Source organism: Scophthalmus maximus, chromosome 9, assembly GCF_022379125.1.
Source record: "Scophthalmus maximus strain ysfricsl-2021 chromosome 9, ASM2237912v1, whole genome shotgun sequence".
Classification (NCBI taxonomy): Eukaryota; Metazoa; Chordata; class Actinopteri; order Pleuronectiformes; family Scophthalmidae; genus Scophthalmus; species Scophthalmus maximus.
In genome coordinates this window covers 6,288,790-6,316,444 of record NC_061523.1, presented here as the reverse complement: position 1 = coordinate 6,316,444, position 27,655 = coordinate 6,288,790, and the positions used below count along the sequence as shown (strand labels likewise).

The window sequence follows — 27,655 nt, the reverse complement described above, 5'->3', positions numbered from 1 at the left end:
CGGCCACTTTTTCACGGGCCAGATACCAGGCCGAGGCGCTGCATGATCTCCACTTTGCTCTGGTTACATTTCATGTTCCCACTGCGGGCGATGGGAGAACAGCGAGATTAGATGGCGTTAAGACCTTGTAGGAGGCCTCCTAATTAAAAGGTCCGACGTAGAAATACTACCTTAGCACCGATTCTTGCGTACACCAGTCCCTCCTCGTCTGTTTAGTTTTTTTTAAAATTTACATCCACCATACAAGTCCAAAGCCTTGACCTCGCACAACAGTTTGTTGGTAAAGCCTCAAGTAGTCAAACCCCCCAAAATCCCAGTAAGCTGCTTTTGTTGGTTGAATATCAGCAGTAAAAAAGAGTCCAAGGAACGCTCTAAAGCTGGTGTGTGGAGGCACAATAAAATACACCGACCAGCAACTCGCAGTGGAGCCACAGACGCAGAGATTCATCGACACTGTCGCGCCACAACGGGGCGGACGTGACGGCGGGAGCTTCGTGGAGTCCGGAGCCCCGATCGTCTGCATCCAAACTTGCATGTGGCTCTTTCAGTCAGAACAAGCGGAACTGGCCCGAGGGAGACAAGTCTCACCACCAGCAACTTATTACCTTGAGGATATTTTTGCAACGGCAAAAAACAAAGAAAGAAAGAAAGAAAGAAAGAGTACAAATTAATACGATTCTAAACACTTGTCGTCGCCATAGTGACAGGAAAAAAAAGGGAGCTGGATTAAAATCATTTGGGTCCCACTATATGAAGGCTGACAATCATCGACCAATGTACAAGGCGTGTTTTATTTGCTTTTTTAAAAAAAAGGAACAGGGAAAATCCACCCTAACACATTATCGACATGGGTTACTTACTGTTACTGTACGGGGCAATCTTTTTGCCAAAAGCCACCATGTGGTACATTTTGAATTGGTGGCGCGCTTTCATCAAAAGCTTTATGGAAGGGTTACATTTTGGAAACTACATAGCACGAGTCGGCTCATGTCCGTGAATACCGAGGAGAGATGCTTAGCTTAGCTCTGTTTAAAGACTCGAAACGGTTGGCCTAACTCCAAAGTTCAAAAATGCTCCTACCACAAATGTAAAAAGGGACACGTCGTGGTTTTTCCGGCACGGAACTACTGGATTCACATTGCTGCTGTTGGTGTTCGAGATGAACCTTGAAGACTTAACAGTAAAACATGTTAATTGGCTCAAGCGTTGCTGGTAGGGGCGTCTGTCTGAGTCTGGAGAGAGGAAGGTCGTTTTCCTTTTGCTTCCAGCCTGTACGCTTATTGTCTCCAGATTGACACTGACGTCACTTTCAAAATCTCAATCTATTCCTAACTACTGTATATATATCTTTTGTTGTTGTTGTTGTTTCTTGGGGGGGGGTAAGTTAAGAATGACAATCCTTCCAAAAACATGACGCCTCAAGACCCCTTGCGGTCTTTTTTTAAGGGTCTTTTAACTGGATCTCACAATCCTCAGTGACCTTGGAACAGTAATGTTGGTCACGAGCCAACAGATGGTTGAATACGACAATTTGCTCAACTTGACTACAGAGGAAGATCATGAGATGTGGTTGAAAGACCAAAAATAGCTACTGAGCAGACTCTTGAGTGTAGGTTTTGGTTTTTTCTTGTTCTTTATTACTGTTCTCGAGGTCAGATGATCTTGACCTGTTGCTCCTAACAACTGCTGTTCTCTATAAAAGGTGAAACTAACCCAAATTAACCCCAAAACGCCAACCTTGTTCATCTCATGCATTACCAGTAAACAAACTACAATTTAAAATGACTGTGCGCCTCTAAATGTAAATTCAACAATGAAGTCATTTGCTTGTCAGTCATCCTTCCCGTGTGGGGGTTTTCACTCACAAATCCAGTTTTAGGGTAGATTTTCCCTGTTGAGTAAAAAAAAAACCTTAAAGTCACCGTATTTTTTTAACAACAATAATTTTCGAGTTCATTATTAATGACAGCTGCATGTGACTCAACCCGGCTATTTTTTCCACACATCATTAAGTTTATTATCAAGAGGTCTAGCATTCAACTGATATTAAACAGCAAAAAAAAAAGAAGATATCAGGATAAGTGCACATTTGAATCAATTGTACAAATATTTTCTCAGACAAATAATGACATCAGTATATACAGTATAACACCCTCCCTTCTTTTGTCGTATGTTTTTTTAGTTTTGTTTTTAACAATACAAAGCAACTCCATACTGTTGATTCTCTATTGACAATATAGAGGCGACGTTCACTTGAACCGTTTGCTGATGCACTGCAGAAAATGCGTACTAGGTAAAAATGCGACATGGCTGCAGTGTAAACGAGTGAAAGCAGAAGTCAGAACAGATTAGTGATAGAGAAACTGACACCAACAATACTTCAGAAAAAAAGAAAGAAAAAAAGCCTGTTTCTTGATTCCTTACGCGTGTTTCAACCGTTTCTTGAGACGTTTTCTAAAAGATTAAATGTTCCCATGTGCCCCCTGACTCTGAGCTGGTGGTTTGTCAGAAGACGTTGGTCATCACCGGATGCTCCCCGACTCCAGCCAGTCTTATGTCGAGGAACAAAGAGACAAAGAAACACTGACTAAAAAAAACTAAACTGATGTATGTCTTTTTTTGTTGTTTTTTTTGTGTTCAAAGCTACTGAATATCTCCAAAATCCATATTAAAAGATGTGCATGCATCGCAAGACTAGGAAGGTTCGCTAATCTCTGAAATAGAAAAAGACCTGGCTCAATCTCTGAAAACCCTTTTTTTCAGTTCCTGTCCTTACTTCATTTACTTTCCGGGAAGCGGAGAGGGAATAGTTACACTGGGGTCGCACCATTTTCGCATCTCAAGATTACATGTTGGGGGGGGGGGGTCTAACTTTCAAACGGGGCCAAAGGTTCCAAAGAAGCCAGTGGAGGACGAGAACATGACAAAAGCAACTGAATCCATTTCGCAGATCAATTGAACCAGGTCATAAGCTACAGGCTTATGTCCGTCGACTGTACAAGGGTACAACACGATAAGTGTTTCAAAAGGGACCAGGTGGTAAAAGACGGCAGTTTCCTGGTGAGCCAAAGTCTCCCTATACAATGAGCAACTCGCCCTTGGGGTTTAGAAGGGAGCTCACAAAAAATTGTCAGCACTGCAGGCGGAGACTGCGACCATTTAGGTGCAATGTGGTTATGTGTGCCGCCAGAGGTCAGCGGCGGGCGACCTGGTAAAGTTCGTCAAGTATGTGTATCTCAATGGATTTACTCATATTCTGTGATGGTGCTGATTCACCTTCACCCCGACCATCGCCCTCACTTTCACAAGCTCATCAGCCACGCGTTGGTAAATCAAAATGAAACTCCACAATGCTCTGAGGCGTCACCTCCTGTCACCGGTCGTATTTGAGTGCATGAAACACACACACGACGTAGTTCGTTGCACGAGTTGAATCGAGTGAATGAATCAATCACGTCACTTAGAAAATCGCCATCTTTACCCATCTGGTCGGTGTCTCTCATCATCCCTGATTTACAAGTCTAGGTTGTGATTACTAGCCACAATTTGAAAGGCACATTTAAGGTTTCTCTGAGCATTCACGGCCTTTCTTACGCATGAAAGACGACAGGCTTCTGTTATTTGCCATGCTCTTTGTTTCGTCTTCTCATGGAATAACGCAATAAATGTTTCCCCGAATGTCAAACTATTCCTATAAGGGCAGCGCCATGAGGGAGGCTGAATTCAATTTGTGAGCTAGATCCAAGATCCTTCCTGAACAATTCCACGGCTACAGGAATGGGAGATCTAAATTTATTTAGGGATTACAGTAATTTGATGTAGTACATCGTGAAACGTCGAGAAGCCCCCGCGGAAACACAGAGAAACCTTAACTTTTTTGTTTGTTTTTGCTTTTGCTTTACAGAGACTTTCTCACATTTCAACAGTTTGGTTTCCAAAAATACCCAAACAAATGTCACCATGAATCTTCTTTGCATTCACGAGTCTACAAATACCTTCTACGCTAGCCCATTGTTGTCATTGTTGTTGAATTTGGGATACAATTTGGGTGAACAGAGTGTAAATGATCGGTGAAGGCTTTTGTGTAACCTAAACTGTAGTTATTTTGAAGGGCGGTAATGTTAGCAAGGATCCTTCCATGCAGAATATTTATGACGTCAGATGAGAGCGCAAACTCAATACTCTTTGTCTGATGTTAATTTGAGGTCTGGAAACCTGCACGGGTAAGAAAAGTCACTTTTAAGCTCTTTGTTGAGACGATTGCCCAGTTGTTGTTCGGGTCTATGTCAAAGAGCTCTAACACCCCGTGACATCGTCTGGGACAAAACGCATTGGCGGGAATCTGTCAAAGTGATCTCATGCCATTTACTTCTCCCCCAAAAGACTTCTATGACATTCATACAGAGTCGTGGCATGAATCATCCAACAGAGATAACATAAAAAACTATAACACGGTAGTTGTATTACAGAAGCTTTGATCTATCCGGGGAAGCCAGGTGCTATTTTTAGAATGGGCCAAATTGACAAAAATGGAGGAGCATAAATTCAAGGCACAAAGATTTATAAAATAAAAATGATTTAAAAAGACTCGTATGGTAGAATGGTAGATGGGTCACAGTGATGAACTGCACGTTGTGATTACAGTGCCCCGGAATTTGTCGTACCGGAAACAAAAGTCTTTTAGAAGCAAGATTCCCTTGCACCCTACCATTTACAAAACGTAGCCAATGGAATATCTATAAATTTAGATTAAGACAGACGGGTGGGCTCAGAATAAGTCGGAAAAGCATGTAGAATTCAACTTAAACCACGTTTTTTTTAATTATATCAAGGCATTACTCACAATAACTTGTTCCCTCTACGCTAATACTCGAAAAACAGTTACTGCGAAACAAAAAAAGTTAAATACAAAGGTTTTCATAAATTAAAGAAAAGCTCTCACGTGATCAGGTGACGTGATTTTCTACGTTAATGACGTCGCTGCCTTAATCCCGTTTGTCTGTTGCTGCACTTATTTAACTGGCATCCTGCTCCTGACCGCTTTGTTAGGTGTAAGTGGGGGAAAAGAACAATAAAATCAATATGTATATGTTGTGGACTAAGCCCTCTCCATAAAATATTCCATTGTCGATGTTGGAAAGGCTTTTATTAGTCTGGTGCAAAGATGCTGACTTTTGTTGACGGCAGACATGTTGCCCAGAGCCTGATGGGTCACAACAGTTTGGCCTCTGTATATCTCAAGGGTTTTAGTCAGGAGGAGTTATTATTATTTATTCTATAACCGTATAACACTGTGAACCTACTGGTTTTTATCTGCGTTTCTGGACGTCGCATGTTGAATTTTACGATCCTTTATTGCAGCATTTTTTGTGATGGACTTTGCTATTCACTGTTGTTACTGTAGGTGTGTTTGGGGGTTGGACAGCAGTTAATCACCTGCTGAAGACTTTCCCGTCTCCCTTCGCTTCAGTTAAAGCTTTTTAACTGTTCGTTTGGATCAAAGTGCCTCAGATTTATTTTTCGCCATTGATACGTCCTGCATTGTACTTTTTTTGAATTCGTGCTTGGTCAGAATAGTTGAGGAGAACGAAGGGATTTCACATTATGAAGGCCAAAGAAAACAAAAAGACGGATGACTTAAATGATGAGACTGGGAAATCCTTCACTGCTGACTGAAGTTTGGTACATCTGCCCCGTCCTTCGTAAATTAATAATTCATTAGTTCATTATCAAGTCTCTCTGGAAGCATACCTAAAAGACACTTGGACTTTTTCAATCAATGTGGTTATATTATAAATTTGTGACTGATCTGTTGGACTTTTGGAGAAAAAAGTGGTTTTTCGACCTGCACTGTACAAAACAGAGAGGTCACCTCCTCCGTGCTGCAGAGTCCTGTACATGTCCCCGTTTCAGTCAAACAAATCTAAGAAGTGAAGGTGCACACGTTTCACTGCCCTCTGACATGGCAGTAATTCCACATTTTTCTGTAATTTTTTTCTTTTCTTGTGAGCAATTTGAAAAAGGCCAGTGACAAAAACAAACCATAACAAATATTTGGTACTGATGGGGAGGAATGTTTGGGGTTAATGCCTCTGTAGTAAGAGATGAGCTTTAGTCAAATCCCTCCTCTTTTTGTACAACAAAGTAAGGATTATTTTTATTCGTCCCTCTACAAAAGAACGCAAGATACAATACCAGCCAAGAAGAGCCCTGGACCAGTAACCTCGCAGACCAGACCTCAGCAGAGCAGACCAGCAGACACCAGGTGACCTCAGGTCTACGACTTCACTACGGTAAACTGATGAAATATGTGTATTCATGTGTTTGACAGAGACAGAGAAAGAAAAGAAACAGAGAGAGACGGAGACCCTAAAATGGTTTATGACCAGATGCCTGTGTGTGTTTCTGAATGTGTCTCTGTGTGTGTGTGTGTCTGTGTAAGTATGTACGTATGTGTGTGCGCGTCTAAATGAGAAGGTCCTCCAGTGGTGTATCTACGACACTCCGTTCACCAGCGGGGGAGCGTCCTGTTTGTCCTTCTTCATCCCTCGGTCTCTGATGGACCTCTGATGATGATGACGGACCGGGCCGTCGCCAACACTGCCCTGGGACGAGGAAGGCCCTCCTCCTCCTCCTCGACCCCCAGACGAGTGCTGCACGCTACGCTCGTTGTTACCGTCCACGCGGATCTGTGGGGGGAAGAAAAGGAAACGAGTCGAGTCTGGTCCAACAGTGCACATTCTCGGATGAGGGATTATTACTGATGAACTGAAAATTTGAAAGTTTTGCTGGAAATCGTGGAAATGAAGGAACAGGATATTCTCACAACAAGATCAGATTCTTAGCATATACACTGATGGTCCTAAACATTGCATCTTTCTCGTCTCTCCTTTTACCACCGTGAGAGGAGCCTCCCGCGGGAAGACTGGGAGCAGCCCACAATATTGACAGATGATCAGCATTATTTGCTTTTATTTGACAATTCAGATTTTGGGGGGAGGGGTTTAGAGAAACAGTCAGTTGTGAACCCGGATGGGATCAGTGAAAAAAATACTTGCAAGTGGTTGTTTTTTCAATATATAATTTTTAAAAGCATCACATAATTAGGTGAAGCTTTCTGTTCTTAGAGTGAATTTGCGAGGCATTTCAGGATTAAGAGCACTACAACAAAGATAGTTGTAGGGTGTGTGTGTGTGTGTGTGTGTGTGTGTGTGTGTGTGTGTGTGTGTGCGCTACCTGTAAGCTGTCTTCCTGGGCTCTAGTTTTGGGGTCTCTGATATGACGAGGTCTCGGCTCGCCCCACTGCATGTCGTCACCTAAACCAAGACAAAAAAAATTTGACTTACAGGTTCCATCCCTGTGCCCGATATTATGGGGTGAATGAAAACCCTCACGTGTCCCTGCATGTCCAAAGTGATGGGTTTAAATTTATGAGCGTCATAATTAGATTTATGTCAGGGGAAATTTTGCTTTCAATATAAATGTGGGTGTCCTGGAAAAGCAAACACTCATAATGAGAATTTATTAGAAGAGAGAGAGTCCACGGAGATCTCATTATTTGATCCGGGCCTATTCTTCAGGCTACAATTTGATGAAATGCATCTCAAACATATTTATTTCCATCCACCAAACTAATTTACTTCTATCGTGGGGAATTTTTTTTGTCTCTTCCCCTGGAATCATTATCTTCAAAATTAGCTCCTGTCAAATGGTGGAAAGATAACGGGAAAATAAAAAACTGATTAAGAAAAAGTTTATCTGTTTTCTTCGTTGGAAATGTTTGAATCATCTCTGTATCACCGACACATCCGCTGAGGACAATCCTCGTTGCCATAAACAGATCAAATAACGGCAGGTGGTTATCGCTACTGACCTTTATACCCTCCTCCTCCTCGTCCTCTCCCCCCTCGTCCCCTCAGCCCTCCGCCACCCGGTCTCTTCCTCCCATCTGTCCGTCTGGGTAGGGTCCCACCCCCGGTCATCAGCTCCTCGGCGGGGGCCAGCGACCAGTCGCTGAGCTCGTCCCTGTGGTCGGACTCGGTCTCCGAAGCGTTGGACGCTTCCGAGTTGGTGCCTGGGGGACACAGTGTGTGAGTGGTACCTCATTAAAACTGCCTTGGAAAAGACAATGTGGAATTAACCTTTGATTAATTGTTGAGTTATTAACAATGTGGTCGCCTGGGGGAGGTGGGCTCCATTCAGCAATTAAGAATCTCACACCAGCTGCAATGTACTTTCCACTCAAATGTCAGAAATCTAAAAACTTAATTTACCTTGGGGAAACTGTGCACACAACACTTGAGAAGAGTATTTTACACTGAAGCATCAGGTTGTTCAGTTTTCCACTGTATTTAACGGATGTTAAAACGAGTTTTAACCAATTGACTCATTTGTAGTCATTTTGTCGTACCTGAGGCGAAAGCTGTGCCTCCTCCTCTTCGCCCACGTCCCCCTCTTCCTCCCCCTCCTGCGTAGGGCTTCCCTCCTCCGGCTCCTCTGCCCATCCCCAGCCCCATGCCGTTGTCAAACACGTAGGTTTTGTCTTTAAGGTTTCGGGGTCCCGTTCCTCCCCCTCCACCTCCCCCTCCGATCTGCCTCAGCTGCTCGTCAATCTGGAGACGCTCCAGACGAAGCTGATCCACCTCCTGTGGACGCGGACAGAAAAAAAAGAGTTAGCCAGAGTATTTATCCTGGTTTAGATCACATTTGGAATATGGTGTCTTCATGGGCCACAGAGAAACCTGCTTGTTCAACCCTCTTGTGTACAGTACATGAGTCTCATATCATTCAGGTTGATCCCTCCCTGCGACCTCAACTGTTGAACACAAACCCATTTTGTCTCAGCAATGCTTGATTTACCAACAATCTCCTCCATCTGATCTTATCCAGGCTTGTGAAACCAGGATATAATGTTGAAACCAAAACCCAGTACACCGACGTGCATGTAAATACATGAATTACAGCGTCAATTTATTCACACATAATCTTTATCTTATAATCACTTTATCTCAAAGAAATAGTATCAATGTAATTATCAAACATATTTTTAAAGTTGCATAAAAGCTGGTTTGCCATTTGGGTGCAGCACAATGATGTGTTTAACACAAAATTAACGACAAAAGGAGACCAAACAAAAACTTTAGAACCGAAATGTGAAGATTATAAAATCAAAAGCATGCGCTGAAAGACAATAAATCACGATGTTCATGAAGAAATATGTACGTGAAATAAAGAAAAAAGTGAAGCTTTTGAATGATTATGTATTTCCGCATGAAGGTCAAGAGTGACAACAAATAGTTTGGGTAGCGATGATAATTATTTACTCTTAAGTTTAACCCTCTTGCTAAATGAAATGGTGCTAAAAAACATTCTTACATTCCTCACTACTACTACTGCTACTACTACAAATGCTGTGAATATTGTTATAACAATGTCATTTTAAGCACTATGCTGTTTCTTCTGATTTGGAGCAGGGCCTGATGGAAGATGTTGTGACTGGTGGGTGCAGACGAACCTTCAGATAGTTAAGATGGTAGTCCAGCAGTACTGTGGCATTGGAGATGCTCTCCTTGGTCCCCACAAATACAAATGGCACCAGTCCCTGTGAGAGAGAGAGAGGGTGAGAGTTCACTTAGATTTATCAGTTGAGTCAGGTCTGAATGGCAGATATTGAATACAACATATAGTATATCATCACCTGAAACTAAGAATCATTGTGCAATTTGGCTGCTAGATGACAAACCCTGCACACTGCACACATTAGCACATTTTATAACTACTAAGTATTATTATTATCAGAAGCCACAAAAGGTTCACAACCCCACAGTCATTAACAACATTAGGGGAAGAATCTAATAAAAAATGACCCAGGTCTGCACAGTAGCATCTGCAAATTCTTCTTTATCTCATTTTTCACTCCATATTTTTTCCAGAGAGAGGGTGAATTGGGATCCTATTGCTAAACAACTTCATACTACCTCTTAGTAAACAATCATCATCATCCATCAAAAAAAAGAAAAAAGAAACTCCAGGTTGTGATGTGTCACAGTTTCCTTCCCACTGACCTCGTCTGCTCCTCCTGCTGCTGCTGCTGCTGCTGCGGCCGCTGCGGCCGCCGCCGCCGCCACTGGCGGCTGCTGCTGCTGCTGCTGCTGCTGCTGCTGCTGCTGCTTTTTGTCATTTTCAGGCTCAATCCGAACCCGCACCACACCGGACTTATCAACCACCTCCTGGATCAGTTTACCATTCTTGCCAATCACCTTCCCTGTGCAGGGGAAAACATCGTCAATCGCAGTCTGCTGGGACTCGGAGGTTTAATCGCCTGGCTAGTTATCGCATGAACGATCTCATCGTCTCAGTCGAGTGATTTTTCTCACCTACTAAGTTCCGGGGAACTTTGATGACGTCTTCAGAGAACTCCAGGAAAGCCCTTGCTAGGCGGACTGCCTCGTGGTCCTTAGGCCAAAAAACGCAAAGCAAATGTTTTGCATTTGTGTCATTTCATTACCTCACTCAGATTTAACATAAATATATAAATAACAAGACATTTTTAAATGTCTCGACACTCAGTTGTGTACTAGTGTCCATATCTCGTCAATCCTACCTCTCCGTATATGTGAAAGGTGCACGTCTCTTCGTCCAGGTCTATATTAGTGACTCCGGGGACTTTGCGAGCTTGCTGGATGTTGGCCCCGTGAGTCCCGATGGCAAGACCCATCAGATCATCCCGGACCACAAACTGTTCATGAAACCGTGACGCAAGCTGTCGGGAACTCTGCAGAAACACACATACACAGATACACACAGACACACACACACACACACACACACACACAAAAAATTATTCATTAGCACAACCGAGCAAACAGGGATCATACCACACTTGAAGAAAATGCTTACAGTGATCTATCATCATATTTAACCACTAAAATATCTAATTAAATGTCCATGAACACAAACATACATTTGAAGTTTTAGTGTGTGTGTGTGTGTGTGTACCTCCAGTTGTCGGCTGGCCTCTTCATTCCGCTGCATGAGAGACAGTTTGGTGCGGAGGCTCCTGAAGTGCATGTCGCTCATCATGTTCGCCCGCTTGGTTGTGACCTCGTTCACGGACTGTGACAAACAATCAAGACCCGTTTCACACAAACATCTAAATGTGGAATACGTTAGTGTGGTGTGTTGTCTACAAATTGCCACAACGTAAGTGACCTACAACGAATCATTTGTTGTAAGTCATACACATGAACCGCAGTCACATGGATTTGGATGGAAGGACAAATACCGAACCAAAAAAGTCATTTATATGTACCAAGACGACCAGCTGCTTTTTCTCTGAGTCGTAGGTGACGGTGAACCCTCCCACAGCCTTCTTAAAGTCTTTGTGGGCCGATTCCTTGGAGCACCTGTCAAAACAGAGTTACACAGATTCATATCATGTGAATTCATGACCTGAAATAATTCAGTAATCAGGGACATGAGTGTCCATACCTTACCTTACATTCATTTCACAGCCGCTAATGTCTAAAGCGACGTATACTATAAGTGCATTCAACAATGAAGATATTACCGAAAAAGAGCAAGAATCATGTGAGATCATACATTACATACCTCACAGACTTTGCACATACATCGCAGACTTGTGCCTTTTCACAAAGTATTATAATTAAGTGCATATGTAGCCCAATCATGGCCATTTTTTTAAATAAAGTTTATAAGGTTTGACTATTGCAGGTTTTAGACATTAAAAACCAACAACAATGTGTCCCACACTTTCTTAAATAGCTGTAACATATATTAGTGTTGTATTAGTGGCATATAACGCTGTTGCTCTACTGGCATTGACACTGTGCCGCTCATAAACAACCCGACATTGTTCACCCCCTATATGTGGCTACAGATCAGCACGTTCTGTTAATCTCTCCACTGTCGCTAAGCGTTTGCTCATTGTGGGAACTGTGGATTTTCGCTCTATAATATTATAAAGTCTATACCTTACTATGCAAAATGCCTTGACTTAACCTATGTTGTGAAATTGAAAATGGCGATACACGCAGTGAACACAAGTCTTTGTGTTAGTCCCCAGTCTTTACATCAAACTTACATCTGCCGTAGATCCTCGGGTACGTCCAGTCTGATCTTGATGAAGGTGGCTTTCGTGGCTGGTTTATTCGGGTTGACTGGCCGTAACCGCTCCAGTGTCACAATCTCATTTAACGTGGCATCACACGCGGCGTACTCTATTACGTAGAACTAGGGACACGGACAGACAAAAACAGTTTATGAGTGATCAGTGATAAATCGTACTTAAAATATAACTATTAGTTTAAATAACGGTATTAGAATTTTATGGAAAGAATGTAAGAGAGAGACAGAGGAAGACACCTGCAGATATTTAAAAAGGCAGGGGATGAGATAAAATGTAAAACCAGGCCAGAGATGAAATTGGGGAACAGAAGTAAAAGAACAGCTCAGAGCAGAGACATGTCTGACTAATTAGCCTAAAATTAAATTAAAATTTTAAAAATTACATCAGTCACCAGAGGAATGACCATATACTTATTATCTACACTGAGTCACTTCAGTCCAACATGTTTTATGTTTGCAGTGTTAATTCCAAAACACTTCATACGCCACTTAAATTAATCAGCAATTTAGGACTCAAAGAAAACATGTACTACATTAACAAGGCTGCATTTGTAGAAAACAACGTCACTGCAGCAGCACAGTATGAATGTTTATCAAGAGATGGACCAATGAAGGTGTCCCCATGCTACAGGCTGAGCCTTACCTCTCCTTTGACCATGCGAACCTTAGCCAGCCACCATCCACATGGCTCCTTGTCATTGGCCCTGGAATATACCTGATAACGGACAAAAAGATTTCTCACAAACGTTCCACCCATTAGAAAAAGTCTGGCACAGAAACAAAGTCAATGAACAGGTGTAATGCAGAGATTAACTGAAAGGCGTTTCATTTGAATTACATTTTAAGACCTTTTTAATGTTTGTTGAATAAAACCAAAAGTAAACGAGACTACCTGCTGCAAGAAACAGCATCAATAATGTTTTTAATGTGTTTGAAAATCACAATTGAAGTACAGATTCTTATCAACCACAGGTATTTTATGTGTAAAAAATATACAGACACAAAATAAACAGTGAACTTAAAATACCTCTTGGGGTCCTTCTTCTCTTGCTCTCTAACTATAACAACTTTGTTCAAAATCAACTGTCTTTAGTGTTCATGTTAATTCCCTAAAACAATTCTGAATTATCCCCACCTCGACCTCATCGCTCTCGTTTATCTCCTTGCAGAACCCCGTCGGTGGAGGAAATCGCACATCCTGAAAAGGGATCTGACGCTCCGGCTGCCAGCTAGGACAGAGGGACATGTACAAACATAGGTGTGAATTCCATCACTGGCAAAGATAGCTTTTTAACAATATTTTACAATATTTTTGTCCATGCACATTACTCACTTGTTTTCAAATGCCACAGTGACCGATCCATCATGAACGTCCTTCACAAAGGCCTACAAGAATCACAGCGGGGGAACAGCAGACATTATTTAGACCCAGGATTTGACATACCTGTATAAATAATTAACAGGAGCGTCACGCTGCCATCGAGCATGTAAAAGGGCTGCAATTTGGAAACCATTAGCCCAAAGACGTAAGCAACCAAACGGCGCGAATGGTTTCCTTTTTGGAGGCTTCAGATTAAGTCGGGTTCGGTTCTGTCTGCGTCCATGTCTGTCAAGTGCTGCAAGTAGGACATGCAACGCCTCAGAGAGTCAGGGAACGCTTCACAACCTCCTCCTTGACCCGTAACTGTTCCCGAACACACAGCAGCTACAGTTTTATGACTGTTTGAACAGTAAGTTTTAGGGAACAAAGTACTGACGTTAGAAACCACATTCATGTGGCCAGAGCTTGGAGAGGATTCAAAAGGGAGAAACGGCATTCTTTTGTTTTCAACTAACAGGTAAGACAAGGGAGTGTGTCACGAGATGTCGTTGAGTCATGTGTTGGCAGTTCGCTGCTAGGTGTACTGTTCTTTGGACCAGTCCTTTCCTGAGTCATTCTCTGAAGTTTCTCTTGTCAGAAATGACGACAATGCAGTTGTGCTATTGAACATTTTCATTAATTACCACATCGTATGTTGAATGTTAATATGATGCGAAAGATGCAACTGTCATTTCTAGCAATGACGAGTAGCTCATTGATCTTTAAAAGACTCCTCAACTGCAAATTTCTTAGTCAAACAAACACAACCTTAAAAAAAAAGGATGTGATCTGCAATAAGCTGGGATATATTGGGCTCCAGTAAAAAAACAAAAAACATGTACCAAATGTATCTCTGTAACAGGCTGACATCAAAGTCTACTTTCATACCAAATGAACTACAGCATGGCTCTGTGAGCAACACATCCCTGCCTCCCACAGCTCGACGTGAACACTGGGGAATTTTTTTCTTCCTTTTTCTTTCTGATCAAGTTGAGTGACTTTGTCTGGAGTCACGGCTAAAACCACTGATTAATCTCCACATGTGATGATGAGAGTCGCACAATCTAAGGCAGACATCTGGCCAATGACATGTACAGTTTTATGCTTGCCTTGTACAAAAATCGTTTCAAGGACGTCATCGACATCTCCAAAAATAAACTAACTGACTTGATGCGTCTGGAACCTTTAAAACTAGGTTACTCCACGGTAGCTCAGATCCAAGATGTCTGGTGTAACTGCACACATCTCACGTACACATGGAATTTTGTGGATATGATGAAAATAATCTACTGCCAAATGTCAAGGTTTTTTTCTTTTGTGAGAACTTGAATAATAACTCATGCTATTCAAACTGCAGGCCAGCAGCACTGTGTGTGTCCCTACAATAATTTGCCCAGACACAAGTACATCCACCGCTGATGATGTTGACACCTCTCACTCCAAAATTGAGTCTTTTTAAATCAGGAATATGCTTTGGTGACGCTCTAATTCCTCTTTCTGAGTTGAGCGCAATCAAAGCTTTTGCAGGAGAGTAGAGCGGCTGACTGGAGACTTCCTACGAGTACGGTGCATTCACCCACCTCGCAGTGGGCAGCAGCACACGCTTTTACCTCCAGATTGATGACAATTGGTGCGAGCAATCAGTGTCACCCACTCCCCAGCCGGAACTTTTGGAGCTACTGGCGATCAGCTGTTCCGCCTAGAAGAGCACAGTCAGCATTGATGTGGCCTTGTGCAGTTTAAATTGGTACCGTCACTGACTTCCCTTTACACTTCTAAGTAGTTTTCCCAGATTAGATCTTAGAAGTAGGACATAAAGTAGAACTTTTCCCCCCCATTCTTCCACACTTGTTCTTAAAGAATGACAATCCCCAAAAACCGGAAATACAAGGTTTTCCATCCCACTGCAACAATTCTTGATGCTAATAACATGTGTATTTTTTTTTAAAAGACCTAAGCACTTCTTCCATCGCTGACAAAACACAGGCCACGGGATCAACACCATGCATAATCAATATCTGCCCGAGTATCTGGGATCGAGACCTGTGAGAGCCATAGAAACATGACACACTTGCTCTGCTGCATTTAAAATCCTTCAAGTCCACACAAATGTCTTGCTTATCATTTCTTGTCTCTTGTCTCTTGGCTCGATGAAATCAAACCAAGTGCCCGCTAAGGGGAAGGCGTGCAGGTGCCCCAGAACAACACCCAGGGCTGCTGCCGACTGTCGGCACCTGTGTGCCGGCAGCCGGCTGCCCCATCACACGGCAGATGCATGTCGACACCATCCACACACTTCTACAACTGCACTGGTTCAGCGCCGACATCGTCACCAATAACCCACTAACTCATCGGGCAGCGCCGATGCTGCAGCAGCAGCAGCGGGAGCAGCAGCAGCAGCAGCGGGAGCAGCAGCAGCCCAACGTCAGTTTTGTTTACAGATTTTCAGCCCGGACAGAACCCAATGAGGCCCGCGGACACAAACAAACCCAGCGAACAATCCTAGCTAAGCCCGCCGGGGGCAATATTCACGTTCACTAGCCGCACGTCCGAGCGTGGCGTAGGAAGTGAAATGACAAAGATCGATAATAATAATAATAAAAAGGGGGGGGGGGCAGCTGCTCACCTTGTAAAAGGCCCCGCTTGTGCCCCTCACTTCCACGACTAGTTCGTCCATGACGCGAGTTAGCAGCTAGCTAGCTAGCCAACCACCGTTAGCGACGTTAGCAGCTAGCTAGCTAAGCTAGCTGGCTAGCCCGACGCTAGCCAAAAGGCAGGAGTCCGCTATCGCTGGCTTTCGCTAGCTAGCCAAAAATAGCCTGCCAGCTGGATGAGAGACGCGGCCACGATAAAAAAAAAAAAAAGGAAAACGCCCGTGGCCGTAACGTGCGTCCCGTTTCGTGCCGTCTGTGTTGCCCGGGGGGGGCGGGGGGGGGCTTTTGTTTCCCGTCGGACTCGCAAATTCCGAATCTATTGACGAATCGGAAGGCGACCCCCTCGCAGCTAGCCAGGTTAGCTCGTGGTAGCTAGCGATGTTAATGTTGTGTGATCGGCGGCGGAGCGGCTATTGCTGGTCGCGTCTCCCCACGTGACGTCTCCACTCTCTTCCTCTGCCGAGAGCCGAGGCCGCGCTCGTCATCCGCGGCTGTTACTGCTCTCCACAGGTGATCCGGGAGAACGTCGACACTGTCGCGTCGCAGGATCCCCTCCGTCCTCAACGCGAGCACTGTCGTTATCCCGGGACGAAACGTCATTTTCACTTACCGACGTGTTATTTTACAAAATATCCCATGATTTTTAACACCTGCGGCAGTGGCGATAGCATCCTCATCCATATGTTGTCTGGCTATATTTAACTTACTTATATTGCTATTTGATTTCACACATTGTATTGAAATGAAATAAATTGGATACATATTGTTTGCACACACACACTTGAACGCTTATGCATGTTTATTAATTATCCATATATATTCTATATAGTCATTAATCTAATTATTAACACCTTTTTTTGTGTATGAATCTGTGGCCATTATTGTCAATTTTTGGATTTTTTTAATAATTGGACAGTGTGATGTTTTTACTCAGACTGCCCTACACTTCCCCACCCCACATTTTCAAACTTTGTTTAACATTTTGATATTAAACTCACTGGTGGTCTGTTTGCAATCCGATGTCTTTCTCTTCAAAGATGACTTGCCAAACACATCGTCCACTCCAAAGTATGCCCCCCACCACCACACACACGCACACGCACGTGCACACACACACACACACACACCATCCTGCCCAATTGACAAAATACCTCAAAACACATCAGGCATGCCATTAATAACTCATCATAACATCTCAAATTTACTGGGACAGAGCTATTTTGAAAGTTTAAGGCCCTTTCACCAGCAGTCAGTATCAAAAGGAGCATTTTTATGAAATATGACGTCTTGTGTTTTACCTTTTCCGATCATTTACAGCACTCGCAGCATTCAGCGGCACTCATCCGCTCTATCCATTAAAGGGCACATGATCTGCGTGTGAATTACATTTTCCGACCAAAGTCTAGGAGCAGCCACAAGCCACATGTTTAGAGAGAGAGAGAGAGAGGAGGGGGGGAGATGGATGCAGACAAAATTTCATGTGGAGGCAGAGAAGGAGGGAGAAAAGGAAAGTACAGTACGAGAGGTCACTGAAAAACAGAAGTACTGACAGTGAGATATGAGACAGGCATAGAAAGACTTAGAGGGATCAACTGCATGGAGATGAGGACAGAAATAGAATGAGAGGGCAGCAGAAACACGGCGACACATGAAGGTTTGAAATGAGATACAGGGCCGAGAGAAGGAGAGCAAGAGAACGGGAGAAACAGACGCAAAGTCAGAAGTTCCCGCGTGGGAGAGCGAACAGGCTCTGACTGTAAAAACCTTTGCTCGGGAAACCAGTTAGTGTATGGCCAAAACAGACGTGTCACTGAAAACTCCATCACGTTAATGCTTCGGGGGCCACATAAACTCAACAGCTGGATTAAGTTTAAGTGCTCAGAGAAAAAGTTTAGCGGAGAACTGGTCTCCAAAGAATGAGGCTCTGAGTCAAGTGGAGCTCCTTCTGCCACAAAGTCAGGCTCAGGTTGGAAAGACATGCGCAAGCAAGTGATGGACCAAAAGAACATGAGGATGAGTTTTATTTGGGATTCATACATGATTTGATTTGATGATTTGTCATAGTTACTGAACATTTCTTCATTAAAAATGAACGTAATGTTACATTGTGCTTAAGGTGACAGCACTGATTTATCCATGTATGGGAGAGATTATATCTCCAGACATTAATAAATATCATGTTATTATACTTTTTAATAATAAAAAAAGCACTGACAGGTTATGAAAACCAGGATAGGAGGTTAATATGAACATTTAATATATCCTATGTAATATGCTCACAAGCTAGCTCCAAACTGCTGTTAGAGGGAAGTAATGTTTTTTTTAAAAAGAAATAAAGAAAGAAGGAAACATTCTCAAATAATACACACGTACGGGGAAAAGGAGGAACACAAGCCCAAACACTACTGCATACATTTGTATTCCTAACCTTAAGGCCTGTGTGAAATACACATTTTTCGGTGATTTCAAAAGTTTGAAAAGCGAAGATGCGATAGAGCTCAATGTGATATGGAAAGTAAGTAATTGAGTGATAACAGATCATTTTTACTTATTTATTGCACAATCAATTACACTTCTAAACAATTATAAAGTTAGTACAACCCCGATCGTCTTCAGGTGAAACCGTGAAAAAAAGACCAAAACTAAATGGTACCTTTTTTCCCCAGTCATTTGAAACCAAGTCAAATGTTTTTTTTTTTTATTCAGACAAGTTAAGTTTATGAAGGAAATGCAGGCACATTTTTTTCTTTTTCCACGTTTTTTCCTCACTTGCAGTTCAGCGACTAAATTAGCCAAATGCTAACATTAAAGTAGACAGAGCTAGATCTTTGTTGTCTGCTGTACATCTTATGTGCTGGAATACGATCCAGCACTATACAACTCTGAGCATGAATGGAGCTCTTCCCGGTATTTTACTGTAATGCCATGTGCTTAACTTGTAACAGCTGTTTGATCCTTTAATAACGTGACAAAAAATCTGTGGAAGAATTTCAGAATAAAGATCAACTAAACCAGACAAACCTAAAACGTTAGATCTCTGGATTTCACTTGGATTTGCACAGTGTTTTGAAATAATTATATTCTGACGGTGAGCTTGGAGTGATCAGTGGCCTTAAAGGAGACATATTATGCTCACATTCATGTTCATACTTTTAATTTGGAGGACCTCTTGAAAAGGTTCACATGCTATAATGTTCAGAAAAGGCATCAGTGTTCTCATTCTGCCCATTCCTGCAGCTCCTCTTTTCACCCTCTGTCTAGAACGCCTGGATTTATTTTAGCCCCTCCTCCGGATAAACCCCAGTCTGCTCTGATTGGCCAGCTGGCCCAGTCTCTTGTGATTTGTCAACCGATTTCAAAATGTGTAGGAAATGTCACGCCCCTTCACCAGAAGAATGGAGTTTCTCAGATTCAGACAGGGTTACCCCAAAAGTGTCTAACTGTGACATCACAGTGGGAGAGAAATCTGAACCACTGTAAAGGGGATTTTTGCATACTATATCACCTTTAAATGCTCACTGATCTGGATTTATATCATATGGCATCCACACATATCTCAAAAGTAGGCTACAATGTTAAACTAGGGTGAGATACTGCATGGTGAGCGAGATGCTATATCAAAAGGACAGCATCGTAGTCAGGGCTGTGGTTTGTTGCCCGATTGCACAAAGGCCTCAGAGCTCCAACACTTCAGTTGTGTACAGTTTGTTCCACACACACACACACACACACCCCCCCCAGCTGGGAACGACCTCATGTAAAGCATACTGTGCCTCTGTGTATAGTGAATAGTGAATATGGCTTTCTACAGTGGTCCATGCAGCCTTGATCATCAATGGCCTCGGATACTCCTGCATTTCCTCCTTTATACGGACACCAAGCATAATAGTGCGCTCACACTGTACAGCCCGGCTTAGGCTGTGTCGCCGAATAAAAGTCTCAAGATATTTATGCAGGGGTCACAGTCTTCTGTCATTTATCCTGTCCTCTTTGAATCTGCAGGCAGTGGTACTGATGTATAAAGCACATCATCTAAGACAAAAGGCCTTTTACCTTGAAAGTGTTTATTACAGAAAACGAAATATGCTGCCGATAAGGAGACTGGGAGAGAGCCAATTGGCTTTCTTGAAGTCACACATGGTGAAGACTGGACGTTTTCCGGCATTTACAGACAAAGGGAAGCTGGTTAAGCCACAGGGAAAACATGGAGAGGATATGTTTACATCACGATTCGATAAGAAAGAAGAAGCCTTGCCCGTGGCGGCGCTTCTTTGCGAGAGTGCATTTGTCCTGCTTAAGAGTAAGAGGATCTTGCAGCCTTCCAAATCAATATGTGCCACGCTGCCTGACAACCTCTAGATGGGCTGCTTTCAGGAAACCCTGTTATCAAGGTCAAACTGTAGGTCATTTGAGCTCACCTGGATCGAAACTGTCCAACGTGTCTTCTCACCTTTTCCATATCTTTGTATTTTCACAGTGATTATAAGTCAACAGTCCTACTTTTGATGGGCAGACACCAGGTACATTAAAATGCAGAGGCAAAAAGAGTCTCATCCATCCACTCAAATAGTCCCTTTTAGAGGCTGTCAGTGTGTTTGCTTGGTTGTATGAACCAAGATCATCTCAAGAGGTTAAAAACCTTGACAACGCTAAAAACCTGTACGTTATGTTTGCCAGACCGGTTCAGTAAAACCAAGACCGAGGCATCTTTTTAAGGCAGTACAAAACAAGTGTAGAAATGCTGCTGTCAGTCAGGATGTGCAGGAAAATCAAAATGAACCAGACAGAAGAAAAAAAAAGGCCGTGATATACAAGTACAAATATGGTGACTCAGAATGTTTGGTGTTAATAATGACCGTGACAAACACCAAGCCAGGCCAGGTTTCGGGTTTGCTGTGGGGTCCCCCAAAATACCCCATGTGTTTACAGTGATATGTTTGGCTGCACAGAATATATTTACTCGGATTGTGTCGGTCTGAAAAAAAAAAAATATGGCAGATTTTCTACACTATACCGGAGTCTAAAAGGCAACATTGTCTCATATCTGAGTTGTTGATAAGCGTCACTTCCGAATCCCTTCTTCCTCTTTTTACCCTCAGCACCCTCTTCTCCCCTGTCCTCATCCTCAAGAACTATGTATTGATGATGTTCAGTCCCTTCCATACAATTTCTCCTACTCGCCTCTTTCTCTAAAACACATTGCTCTTAGTGTCAGTCTCGACCCGCCCGTCCTCAACCTAAACTAGAAAAAGTCGCACTTAATTTAAAAGTCTCTTGCTTCAGCCTCACTTTCCCATCGTCCTCGTCCTCCTCTTCCTCCTCGACGTGTACAGTTACTCTTCTCTCTGCCAGTCGATTATGCCTCCCAACCCCCCCGTTTCCTCAACAAGGACAATTACTCTTTGTCTCAGTCTCTTGTGTGAGTCGCACTCTCCCGTCCTCTCTCTCCACGTCCCTGTAGAGCAGGGACTTCTGGGCCTTCAGACGGCAGGCCAGGGACATGAAGATGGAGTCGACGTTCTGACTCTCCCTGGGGTCCTTGGCCGACGTCTCGAACAGCAGCATGTTGTGAGCGTCGGCAAATTTCAGTGCCGTATTGGAGGGCACCTGGGAAGGGCAGTGTTTGGTTGTAAACCTTCATTAAAATGAGAAAGGTGGAGAAAGTATCATATTCTGTTGTGTTTTTCTACGCCTACCTGTATGTGGTCCACAAGGTCACACTTGTTTCCAACCAGGACTCGAGGCACTGATGCTGAGACACGATGGCCGTTACACTCCTGGAACAGAACAAAATATAGCTTTAGAAATGATTGCCATGTTTCTCAGATGCCAAGACCATATATATACATATATATATATATGTATATATATGTGTGTATATATATGTGTGTGTGTATATATATATATATATATATATATATATATATATATATATATATATATGTATATGTATATATATATGAGCAACTGAGAGGGAAAAAAGATGTTACAAATGTGCCTCTTATTTTTTTATTTCAAGGAATTTGTGATATGTCACCCTTGAGAGTTGCTTTCAGACATGCACTAAAGTCCAGACATTTGAACGCATCTGCGCGAAACATTCGCCTACTACATTCTTAATATGTGAACGGTAAACTTCTGTTTAACAACAGTTGCAGTCAAAAAAACAACTGCAGGGTCAAACTACAGTGGCGCTCAGTAGAGCACATACTTCGGTCAAGACCGAACAATCTTGCACACGATTGTCTAGTAGTTAAAGTAGAAATAAAGGAAGTGGTCTGATAGCCTGAATCATTTTTTTGTCATAAAACACACAAAGAAAAAGAGTGGGGGGAAAAAAAATCCCTTGATCCTCAGCTGAAGCTTGGTGGAAATCAGTTAAGTAGTTTTTGGGTAATCCTGCACAACAAACATAATCTTTGCCAGAAGTAACGCATACTACCGTAGTTCAGTTCCCTACAGTTCAGTGTAATTTCACTGCAGTTGCCAGTTACTAATCAGACAATGTCATTTGGCCTCTTGAACGTTACTACTCTACAATATTCAAAATGTGTAGAAACTGTACTCCAAACATGGTCTGATGAAATTTAGCTGATCAGATGTCACAGGGCAAAGGTTACTGTGTCCGTCACGTTTTATGAATTATCTGGGATGCCCCTGAACCTTTCCGGAAGGGCTCTTATGTGTGAATGCAAACATCTGCGCAAATGTTGCTCCAGGCATTTTCCCACACTTTTCCTGCCAGCCCCGTAGCAACGTGAATGGCAAACTCCAGAAAAATGCTCTGGACCCAATTTTCCAGAGTTCATGTTTAAAAACAGCGTCGGTAAATGTTGGTGAGAAATACCTGGGCTGTGCTGTGCAGTTTGTGCTCAGTCAACCCCTTTCTCAACTAACTTAGTCGCTCAACAGCCCGTTGCACTTATCACCGACCTCTATCCACGTCTGTAGGTTGCGGAAGGAAACCATTTTGGTGACGTCGTACACAAAGACCACTGCGTGGACGTTGCGGTAGTAGTGCTCAACCATGGACTTGCGAAAGCGCTCCTGGCCCGCCGTGTCCCATACCTGCACCTGTGGACACAGACAAGATAAGTATGTGTTTTTAAAAAACAATTAGAGTTAAAGAGAAGGAGACGCAACAGATAATCACAAATAGAGATGGGATCGGTTCAGGTATTTCAGAATATGCCAGCTGGTCGCAAACTACGGGACGATTTTGGATGTAAGATTGAGTGACAGAGCGACCTAGTGAGCAATTGCTCTGAGCCTATCAGGGCCAGTGCATGGCACTGTACTATGTCAACAGGAAACAGTGCTCAGATATTCCGTACTACGGGTTCTCAAGGGAGCAGTGCTCTGCAGCACAATGGGCTTCTCTGCCTCATCATCAACACAGGCCACAGGAAGCTGAATTATTGTGGAGTTACAAAAGGCAAAGGCACCGTATTTGGACATTCGGACTCAACCCAGGCCAGTAAGTGATCTGCTATAGACCCTTTCCACGGCAGACATGTTGATCGGTCAAAGCAGGAGATGCACAGGGGTGCGAATAATGAAATTATCCATTCCCTTTTGAGTGCCACAGTAAACCATGTCCCCTGCCTGAATGGAATGCTGCCGCCACTAATGCTGTTAATCCCACCTGTGCCTTTTTTCCTGCTTTGACAAGTCAAAATGTCTGCCGTGACAAGGGCCAATTACCATTTGAAGGCCAACGGAGGTTGTATGCTGCATTAATGCTGCGCATGACATCAAAGCTCCGTCTTTTGTTGAACACCTTTCAGTTTGTAGTTTGAACGTGTGCTTTTCAGAGCAACTCTAAATGCTTTGCAAAGAGCTGCCGCGCAGGGAAAATTAAGCAAAAATGTTGACAAAAGATTTCATGCTTGTCAACGGACATTTTGTAAGATATCATGAGAATTCTGAGCGCGATTTTGACACCTTACTCTGCTCATCTAGTGCTCTTATCTGCTATTTATAGCCCTCTGCAGCTTATACCGTTTGTAGTTGCCAGTCTGTGGTACCTTCATTCACCTGCCATGGGAGTGGGTGAGGGAGAAGAGTCATCCAGTTAAATCCATGCACATTCAATCTGACTTTTTTAGTGAATTGTAATATGTGAACACTCATAAGCTGCAATGACTATAGTCCATAACACTCTTAAAAGCCCCCAGTGCACCAGAATAGTATTTTTTTTACTGAAGCAATGAAAGATTCACAGTCTGGATGATACAGTCATACAGAATATCTTAGCTTCCTATCCAAATCCTGGTCAATAAATGGCCTTGGAGCCTGCTGGATCTAAAAAAAACCCCAGTCTGCTTGTAAACTTTCGGATTTCACCGCACAGCCACAAGTGTTGACACTTTGATTTGATGATACAAGATAAAAAATGTCCTTTATTCAAAAGTATCATATCCATAAATACACACCAGTCTTCCCAGGTTTACTTCCAAAGGCCTCTTTAGACTTTGCAACAGAAATAATCTTGTTAATTTAATGTCGCACTGTTTTGTGGATTGTGGAATGGGCATATGTTTCTTCCTTAAACTTTATTCTAAACATGGCACTTCTGAAATATCGTGCTGGTCAATGTGGTCTGTGTCGTTTCGCGTTATATGACAAACGGTCAGTCACATGTAGATAATTCTTGTGGTCAAATTCCACGTCATCATTCAAGTGGAAATTGTGTCCTGATGATGACAACACAGCGAAGGTCGAGAGGTCACCAAAAAAAAGGAATTTTCCTCTGGGGACCATACATATCCAAGCAAAATCAATGGGATTTTGAACAGTAGTCATCAAGACACATTGCTCTGGGCCATAGACTGTATATAAAGATTGATGAGACATCTTAACTCCATCCTATTGTACAAAAATGAAGCTAAAATATCGCGGGTATCTTCCGCTTTTTTACATCATTAGGAACCAAAAGTCTGCGCAGAAGTGATCGTGGTGTGGAGCCGGGGTATCGAGGTCCCACCAGTACACGCCGTAGACCTACTGCGAGACAGTCTCAGCTGTCGATCATGACATTTCACCCTATGTTTACAGCATCAACTAACTTATCAAAACTCAACTTGAAAAATTAACACATGACACACACACACCAGTGTGATAAGACAGCCTAAAATGACAGAAACCAACCGACTTTTTAGTTTGGTCCATGTCCCATCCACTAACTAATGGAGGCGGCAGGGTTTATAACCTATACTGCTGCCAGTCACCAGGGGGCGATCATGATCATTTGACTTCACTTTTAAAGAGCTGTAGCCTACCGTCTATGCTCTGGACAAATTAGACATTCACACCGGACGATATAACCTCTCCTTGTTCAATTTTTTGACATCAAAAATGTACTTGCTGACTATACTACAGGTATGTGTTTATATGGCATGTCTGTGGTGTAGGGGTACATGTCTGTGTGAGTATGATTGTGAGTCAGCATTAGGGGGCATCTGGAGGTTGCAGACACAAGGGGGGGGGGGGGGGGGGGGGGGGGGGGGGTCACATACCCTCTTGTGAATGATTCATCCTTCACATAAGCAACACTACGTTGACCTCATTTGTAACGATACTTCAATTAGCCCGCTAACACACCGCTGCACTAACACCACACGGACATTGCTTCATCTGCCAAAAATACTTTCCGCTACTACGAATCTCGGGAAATGATTTAAATGTGAATTCTGCAAATTACCAGGGTGTCATTGCAGGACTCTGGTCCTTCACTTCTACTGCTGTTTGTTTTCACTCGTGTATGATTTGTTGTTATTGATATATGACACGCACAGTACATCACGCCTATTACAGTAATCAAAAGAATGGACGGCTGGTTATTTCTGATGATGCTGGAGCTGGAGGCACCCCCTGACACACGCCTGGGATTATGGATATTTACAGATTCAGTGACTCTGATGGCTAGAGTTTTGGACAGAACATAAGCAGAGATTTCATAACATAGGGAAAGCGTGAGATGCCGGCGTAAAACTGTCGAACTGTGGAAATTTGGTGTCTGTGTGTCTATTTGGCAACACATCCTATATTCATTTCCTTCCTCTTTTTCTTAATTTGCCTTTTTCTTTCAAAGAGTGTGGTGAAATGTGGAAGGAGGAGAAAAGGAAAAAGGCCAGACACTGAGGTGCAAGAGTGATGAGGAGAGGAGGAGGGTCTGTCGTTGTGGCTCTCACCTTGATGGTCTCCCCCTCGATCTCCACCGCCTTCTCCCGGAAATCCACGCCGATGGTGGCCTCGGTCTGGCCGGGGAAGCTCCCCCCGGTGAAGCGGAAGGTGAGGCACGTCTTGCCCACGTTGGAGTCGCCGATGACGATGATCTTGAAGATGCGCGTCTGGATGCTCAGCTCCATGGACGAGGTGCTCAGGTCCACGGAGGACGCGAGGCCCGCGGCGGCGTCGTGGCCGCTGCCGGCCCGACTGCGGCCGGCGCGGTGGAGGTCCGTGGACGACGTCAGGATGGTCACATTGTCGTCCGCCCGGTGCCGCTGGGCGAGCCCCCTGCCGCCCGGAGCTCGCTTCTCCTCCTCCGGAGAATCGTTGGTCATCGTGCCGGAGGAGGCGATGCGCAAGTCGGGGTCCGTGTGCGAAAGAGGAGAGGGGGGCGGAAGGGAGGGATGGATGGATGGATGGATGGATGGATGAGCGGAGGGAGGAGGAGGGAGGAAGAGGAGGAGGGAGGAAGGAGGAGGAGGGAGGAAGAGGAGGAGGGAGGAGGAGGAGGAGGAGGGAGGAAGGAGGAGGAGGGAGGAGGAGGGAGGAAGAGGAGGAGGGAGGAGGGAGGAGGAGGAGGAGGGAGGAGGAGAGCAGAGATGCAACAATAGCGACGATGCTCGGCAGCTGACCGGAGCCTTAAAGGGAGAAGCATTGGAAGAGAGCAAATGTAGAAAAGCATGTGTATTGTATATTAATACTATCAAGACACAATAAGGGCCGCTTACATGATTACACTACCGAGACACACTAATAGACACAGTACATGTGTCCTTTCTTCTCCACCACATATTGCACTCGTTCCTATTCATTACAGTTACATTATCTCCACATTTAGACGATGTCAATCAAGATTAAGAAAAATAAGATTTTCAACGCAATAATAGATACATAACAAGTTTATCAAATCCAATGCATTTGATTAAACCAGTGGTTTCCAATTGCACTCGTTCCTACGAACCGGAGCCACAAGCCAGACCCCTTACGAAAAGGTTTTCTTGTTGGGTCTCCCCCATGTTAGCGGGTCCACCAGAGAGGGGAAAACACTGTCATTCAACACTGTGATGCAGCTGAAATACTGACAATAACTATAATAGGATTGTCGCTGCGACAGAAACGTTGCCTCTTTGGCTGTGAGGGAGCGAGAGAGAGAGTGAAGTCATGTGATCTGATCAGATGGTCAAATGATCACATTCCATGAACCAATGTGGCCGTAAGGCAAAGGATCGGGTCGGGTTGGTTTCTTGGTCAAAGCGGTTAAAGA

At 43.5% G+C, this 27,655-nt stretch overlaps 2 protein-coding genes across 2 annotated transcripts; both read right to left on the bottom strand.

Annotated features, from left to right (window-relative positions):
• Positions 1 to 1,990: 1,990 nt before the first annotated feature.
• fmr1 (FMRP translational regulator 1) lies at positions 1,991 to 16,761 on the bottom strand. The gene is made up of 15 exons (XM_035649551.2): positions 16,134 to 16,761; positions 13,481 to 13,533; positions 13,283 to 13,376; positions 12,791 to 12,862; positions 12,104 to 12,252; positions 11,312 to 11,405; positions 10,999 to 11,115; positions 10,604 to 10,774; positions 10,377 to 10,455; positions 10,065 to 10,264; positions 9,515 to 9,601; positions 8,411 to 8,645; positions 7,874 to 8,074; positions 7,237 to 7,316; positions 1,991 to 6,689 (listed from the first exon to the last, which is right to left on the bottom strand). Exons 1-15 carry the CDS (start codon positions 16,182 to 16,184, stop codon positions 6,495 to 6,497), a joined length of 1,878 nt encoding a protein of 625 aa, XP_035505444.2. The 5' UTR covers positions 16,185 to 16,761; the 3' UTR covers positions 1,991 to 6,494.
• A 3,447-nt stretch (positions 16,762 to 20,208) lies between these two features.
• Positions 20,209 to 26,841, bottom strand: rab33a (RAB33A, member RAS oncogene family). The gene is made up of 4 exons (XM_035650765.2): positions 26,355 to 26,841; positions 23,095 to 23,235; positions 21,858 to 21,938; positions 20,209 to 21,768 (listed from the first exon to the last, which is right to left on the bottom strand). The coding sequence occupies exons 1-4, from the start codon at positions 26,724 to 26,726 to the stop codon at positions 21,544 to 21,546; spliced, it is 819 nt and encodes a 272-aa protein (XP_035506658.1). The 5' UTR covers positions 26,727 to 26,841; the 3' UTR covers positions 20,209 to 21,543.
• Positions 26,842 to 27,655: the final 814 nt, after the last annotated feature.

Coding starts and splice junctions, on each gene's coding strand:
- rab33a (XM_035650765.2), bottom strand. CDS start 26,726: ATGACCAACGATTCTCCGGAGGAGGAGAAGCGAGCTCCGGGCGGCAGG. Junction 23,236..26,354: donor TCGAGGGGGAGACCATCAAG/GTGAGAGCCACA, acceptor CTGTGTCCACAG/GTGCAGGTATGGGACACGGC. Junction 21,939..23,094: donor ACCTACAGACGTGGATAGAG/GTCGGTGATAAG, acceptor GTTCTGTTCCAG/GAGTGTAACGGCCATCGTGT.
- fmr1 (XM_035649551.2), bottom strand. CDS start 16,184: ATGGACGAACTAGTCGTGGAAGTGAGGGGCACAAGCGGGGCCTTTTAC. Junction 10,775..10,998: donor AGGCCAGCCGACAACTGGAG/GTACACACACAC, acceptor GTGTTTCTGCAG/AGTTCCCGACAGCTTGCGTC. Junction 8,646..9,514: donor ACCATCTTAACTATCTGAAG/GTTCGTCTGCAC, acceptor CCGCGTCCACAG/GAGGTGGATCAGCTTCGTCT.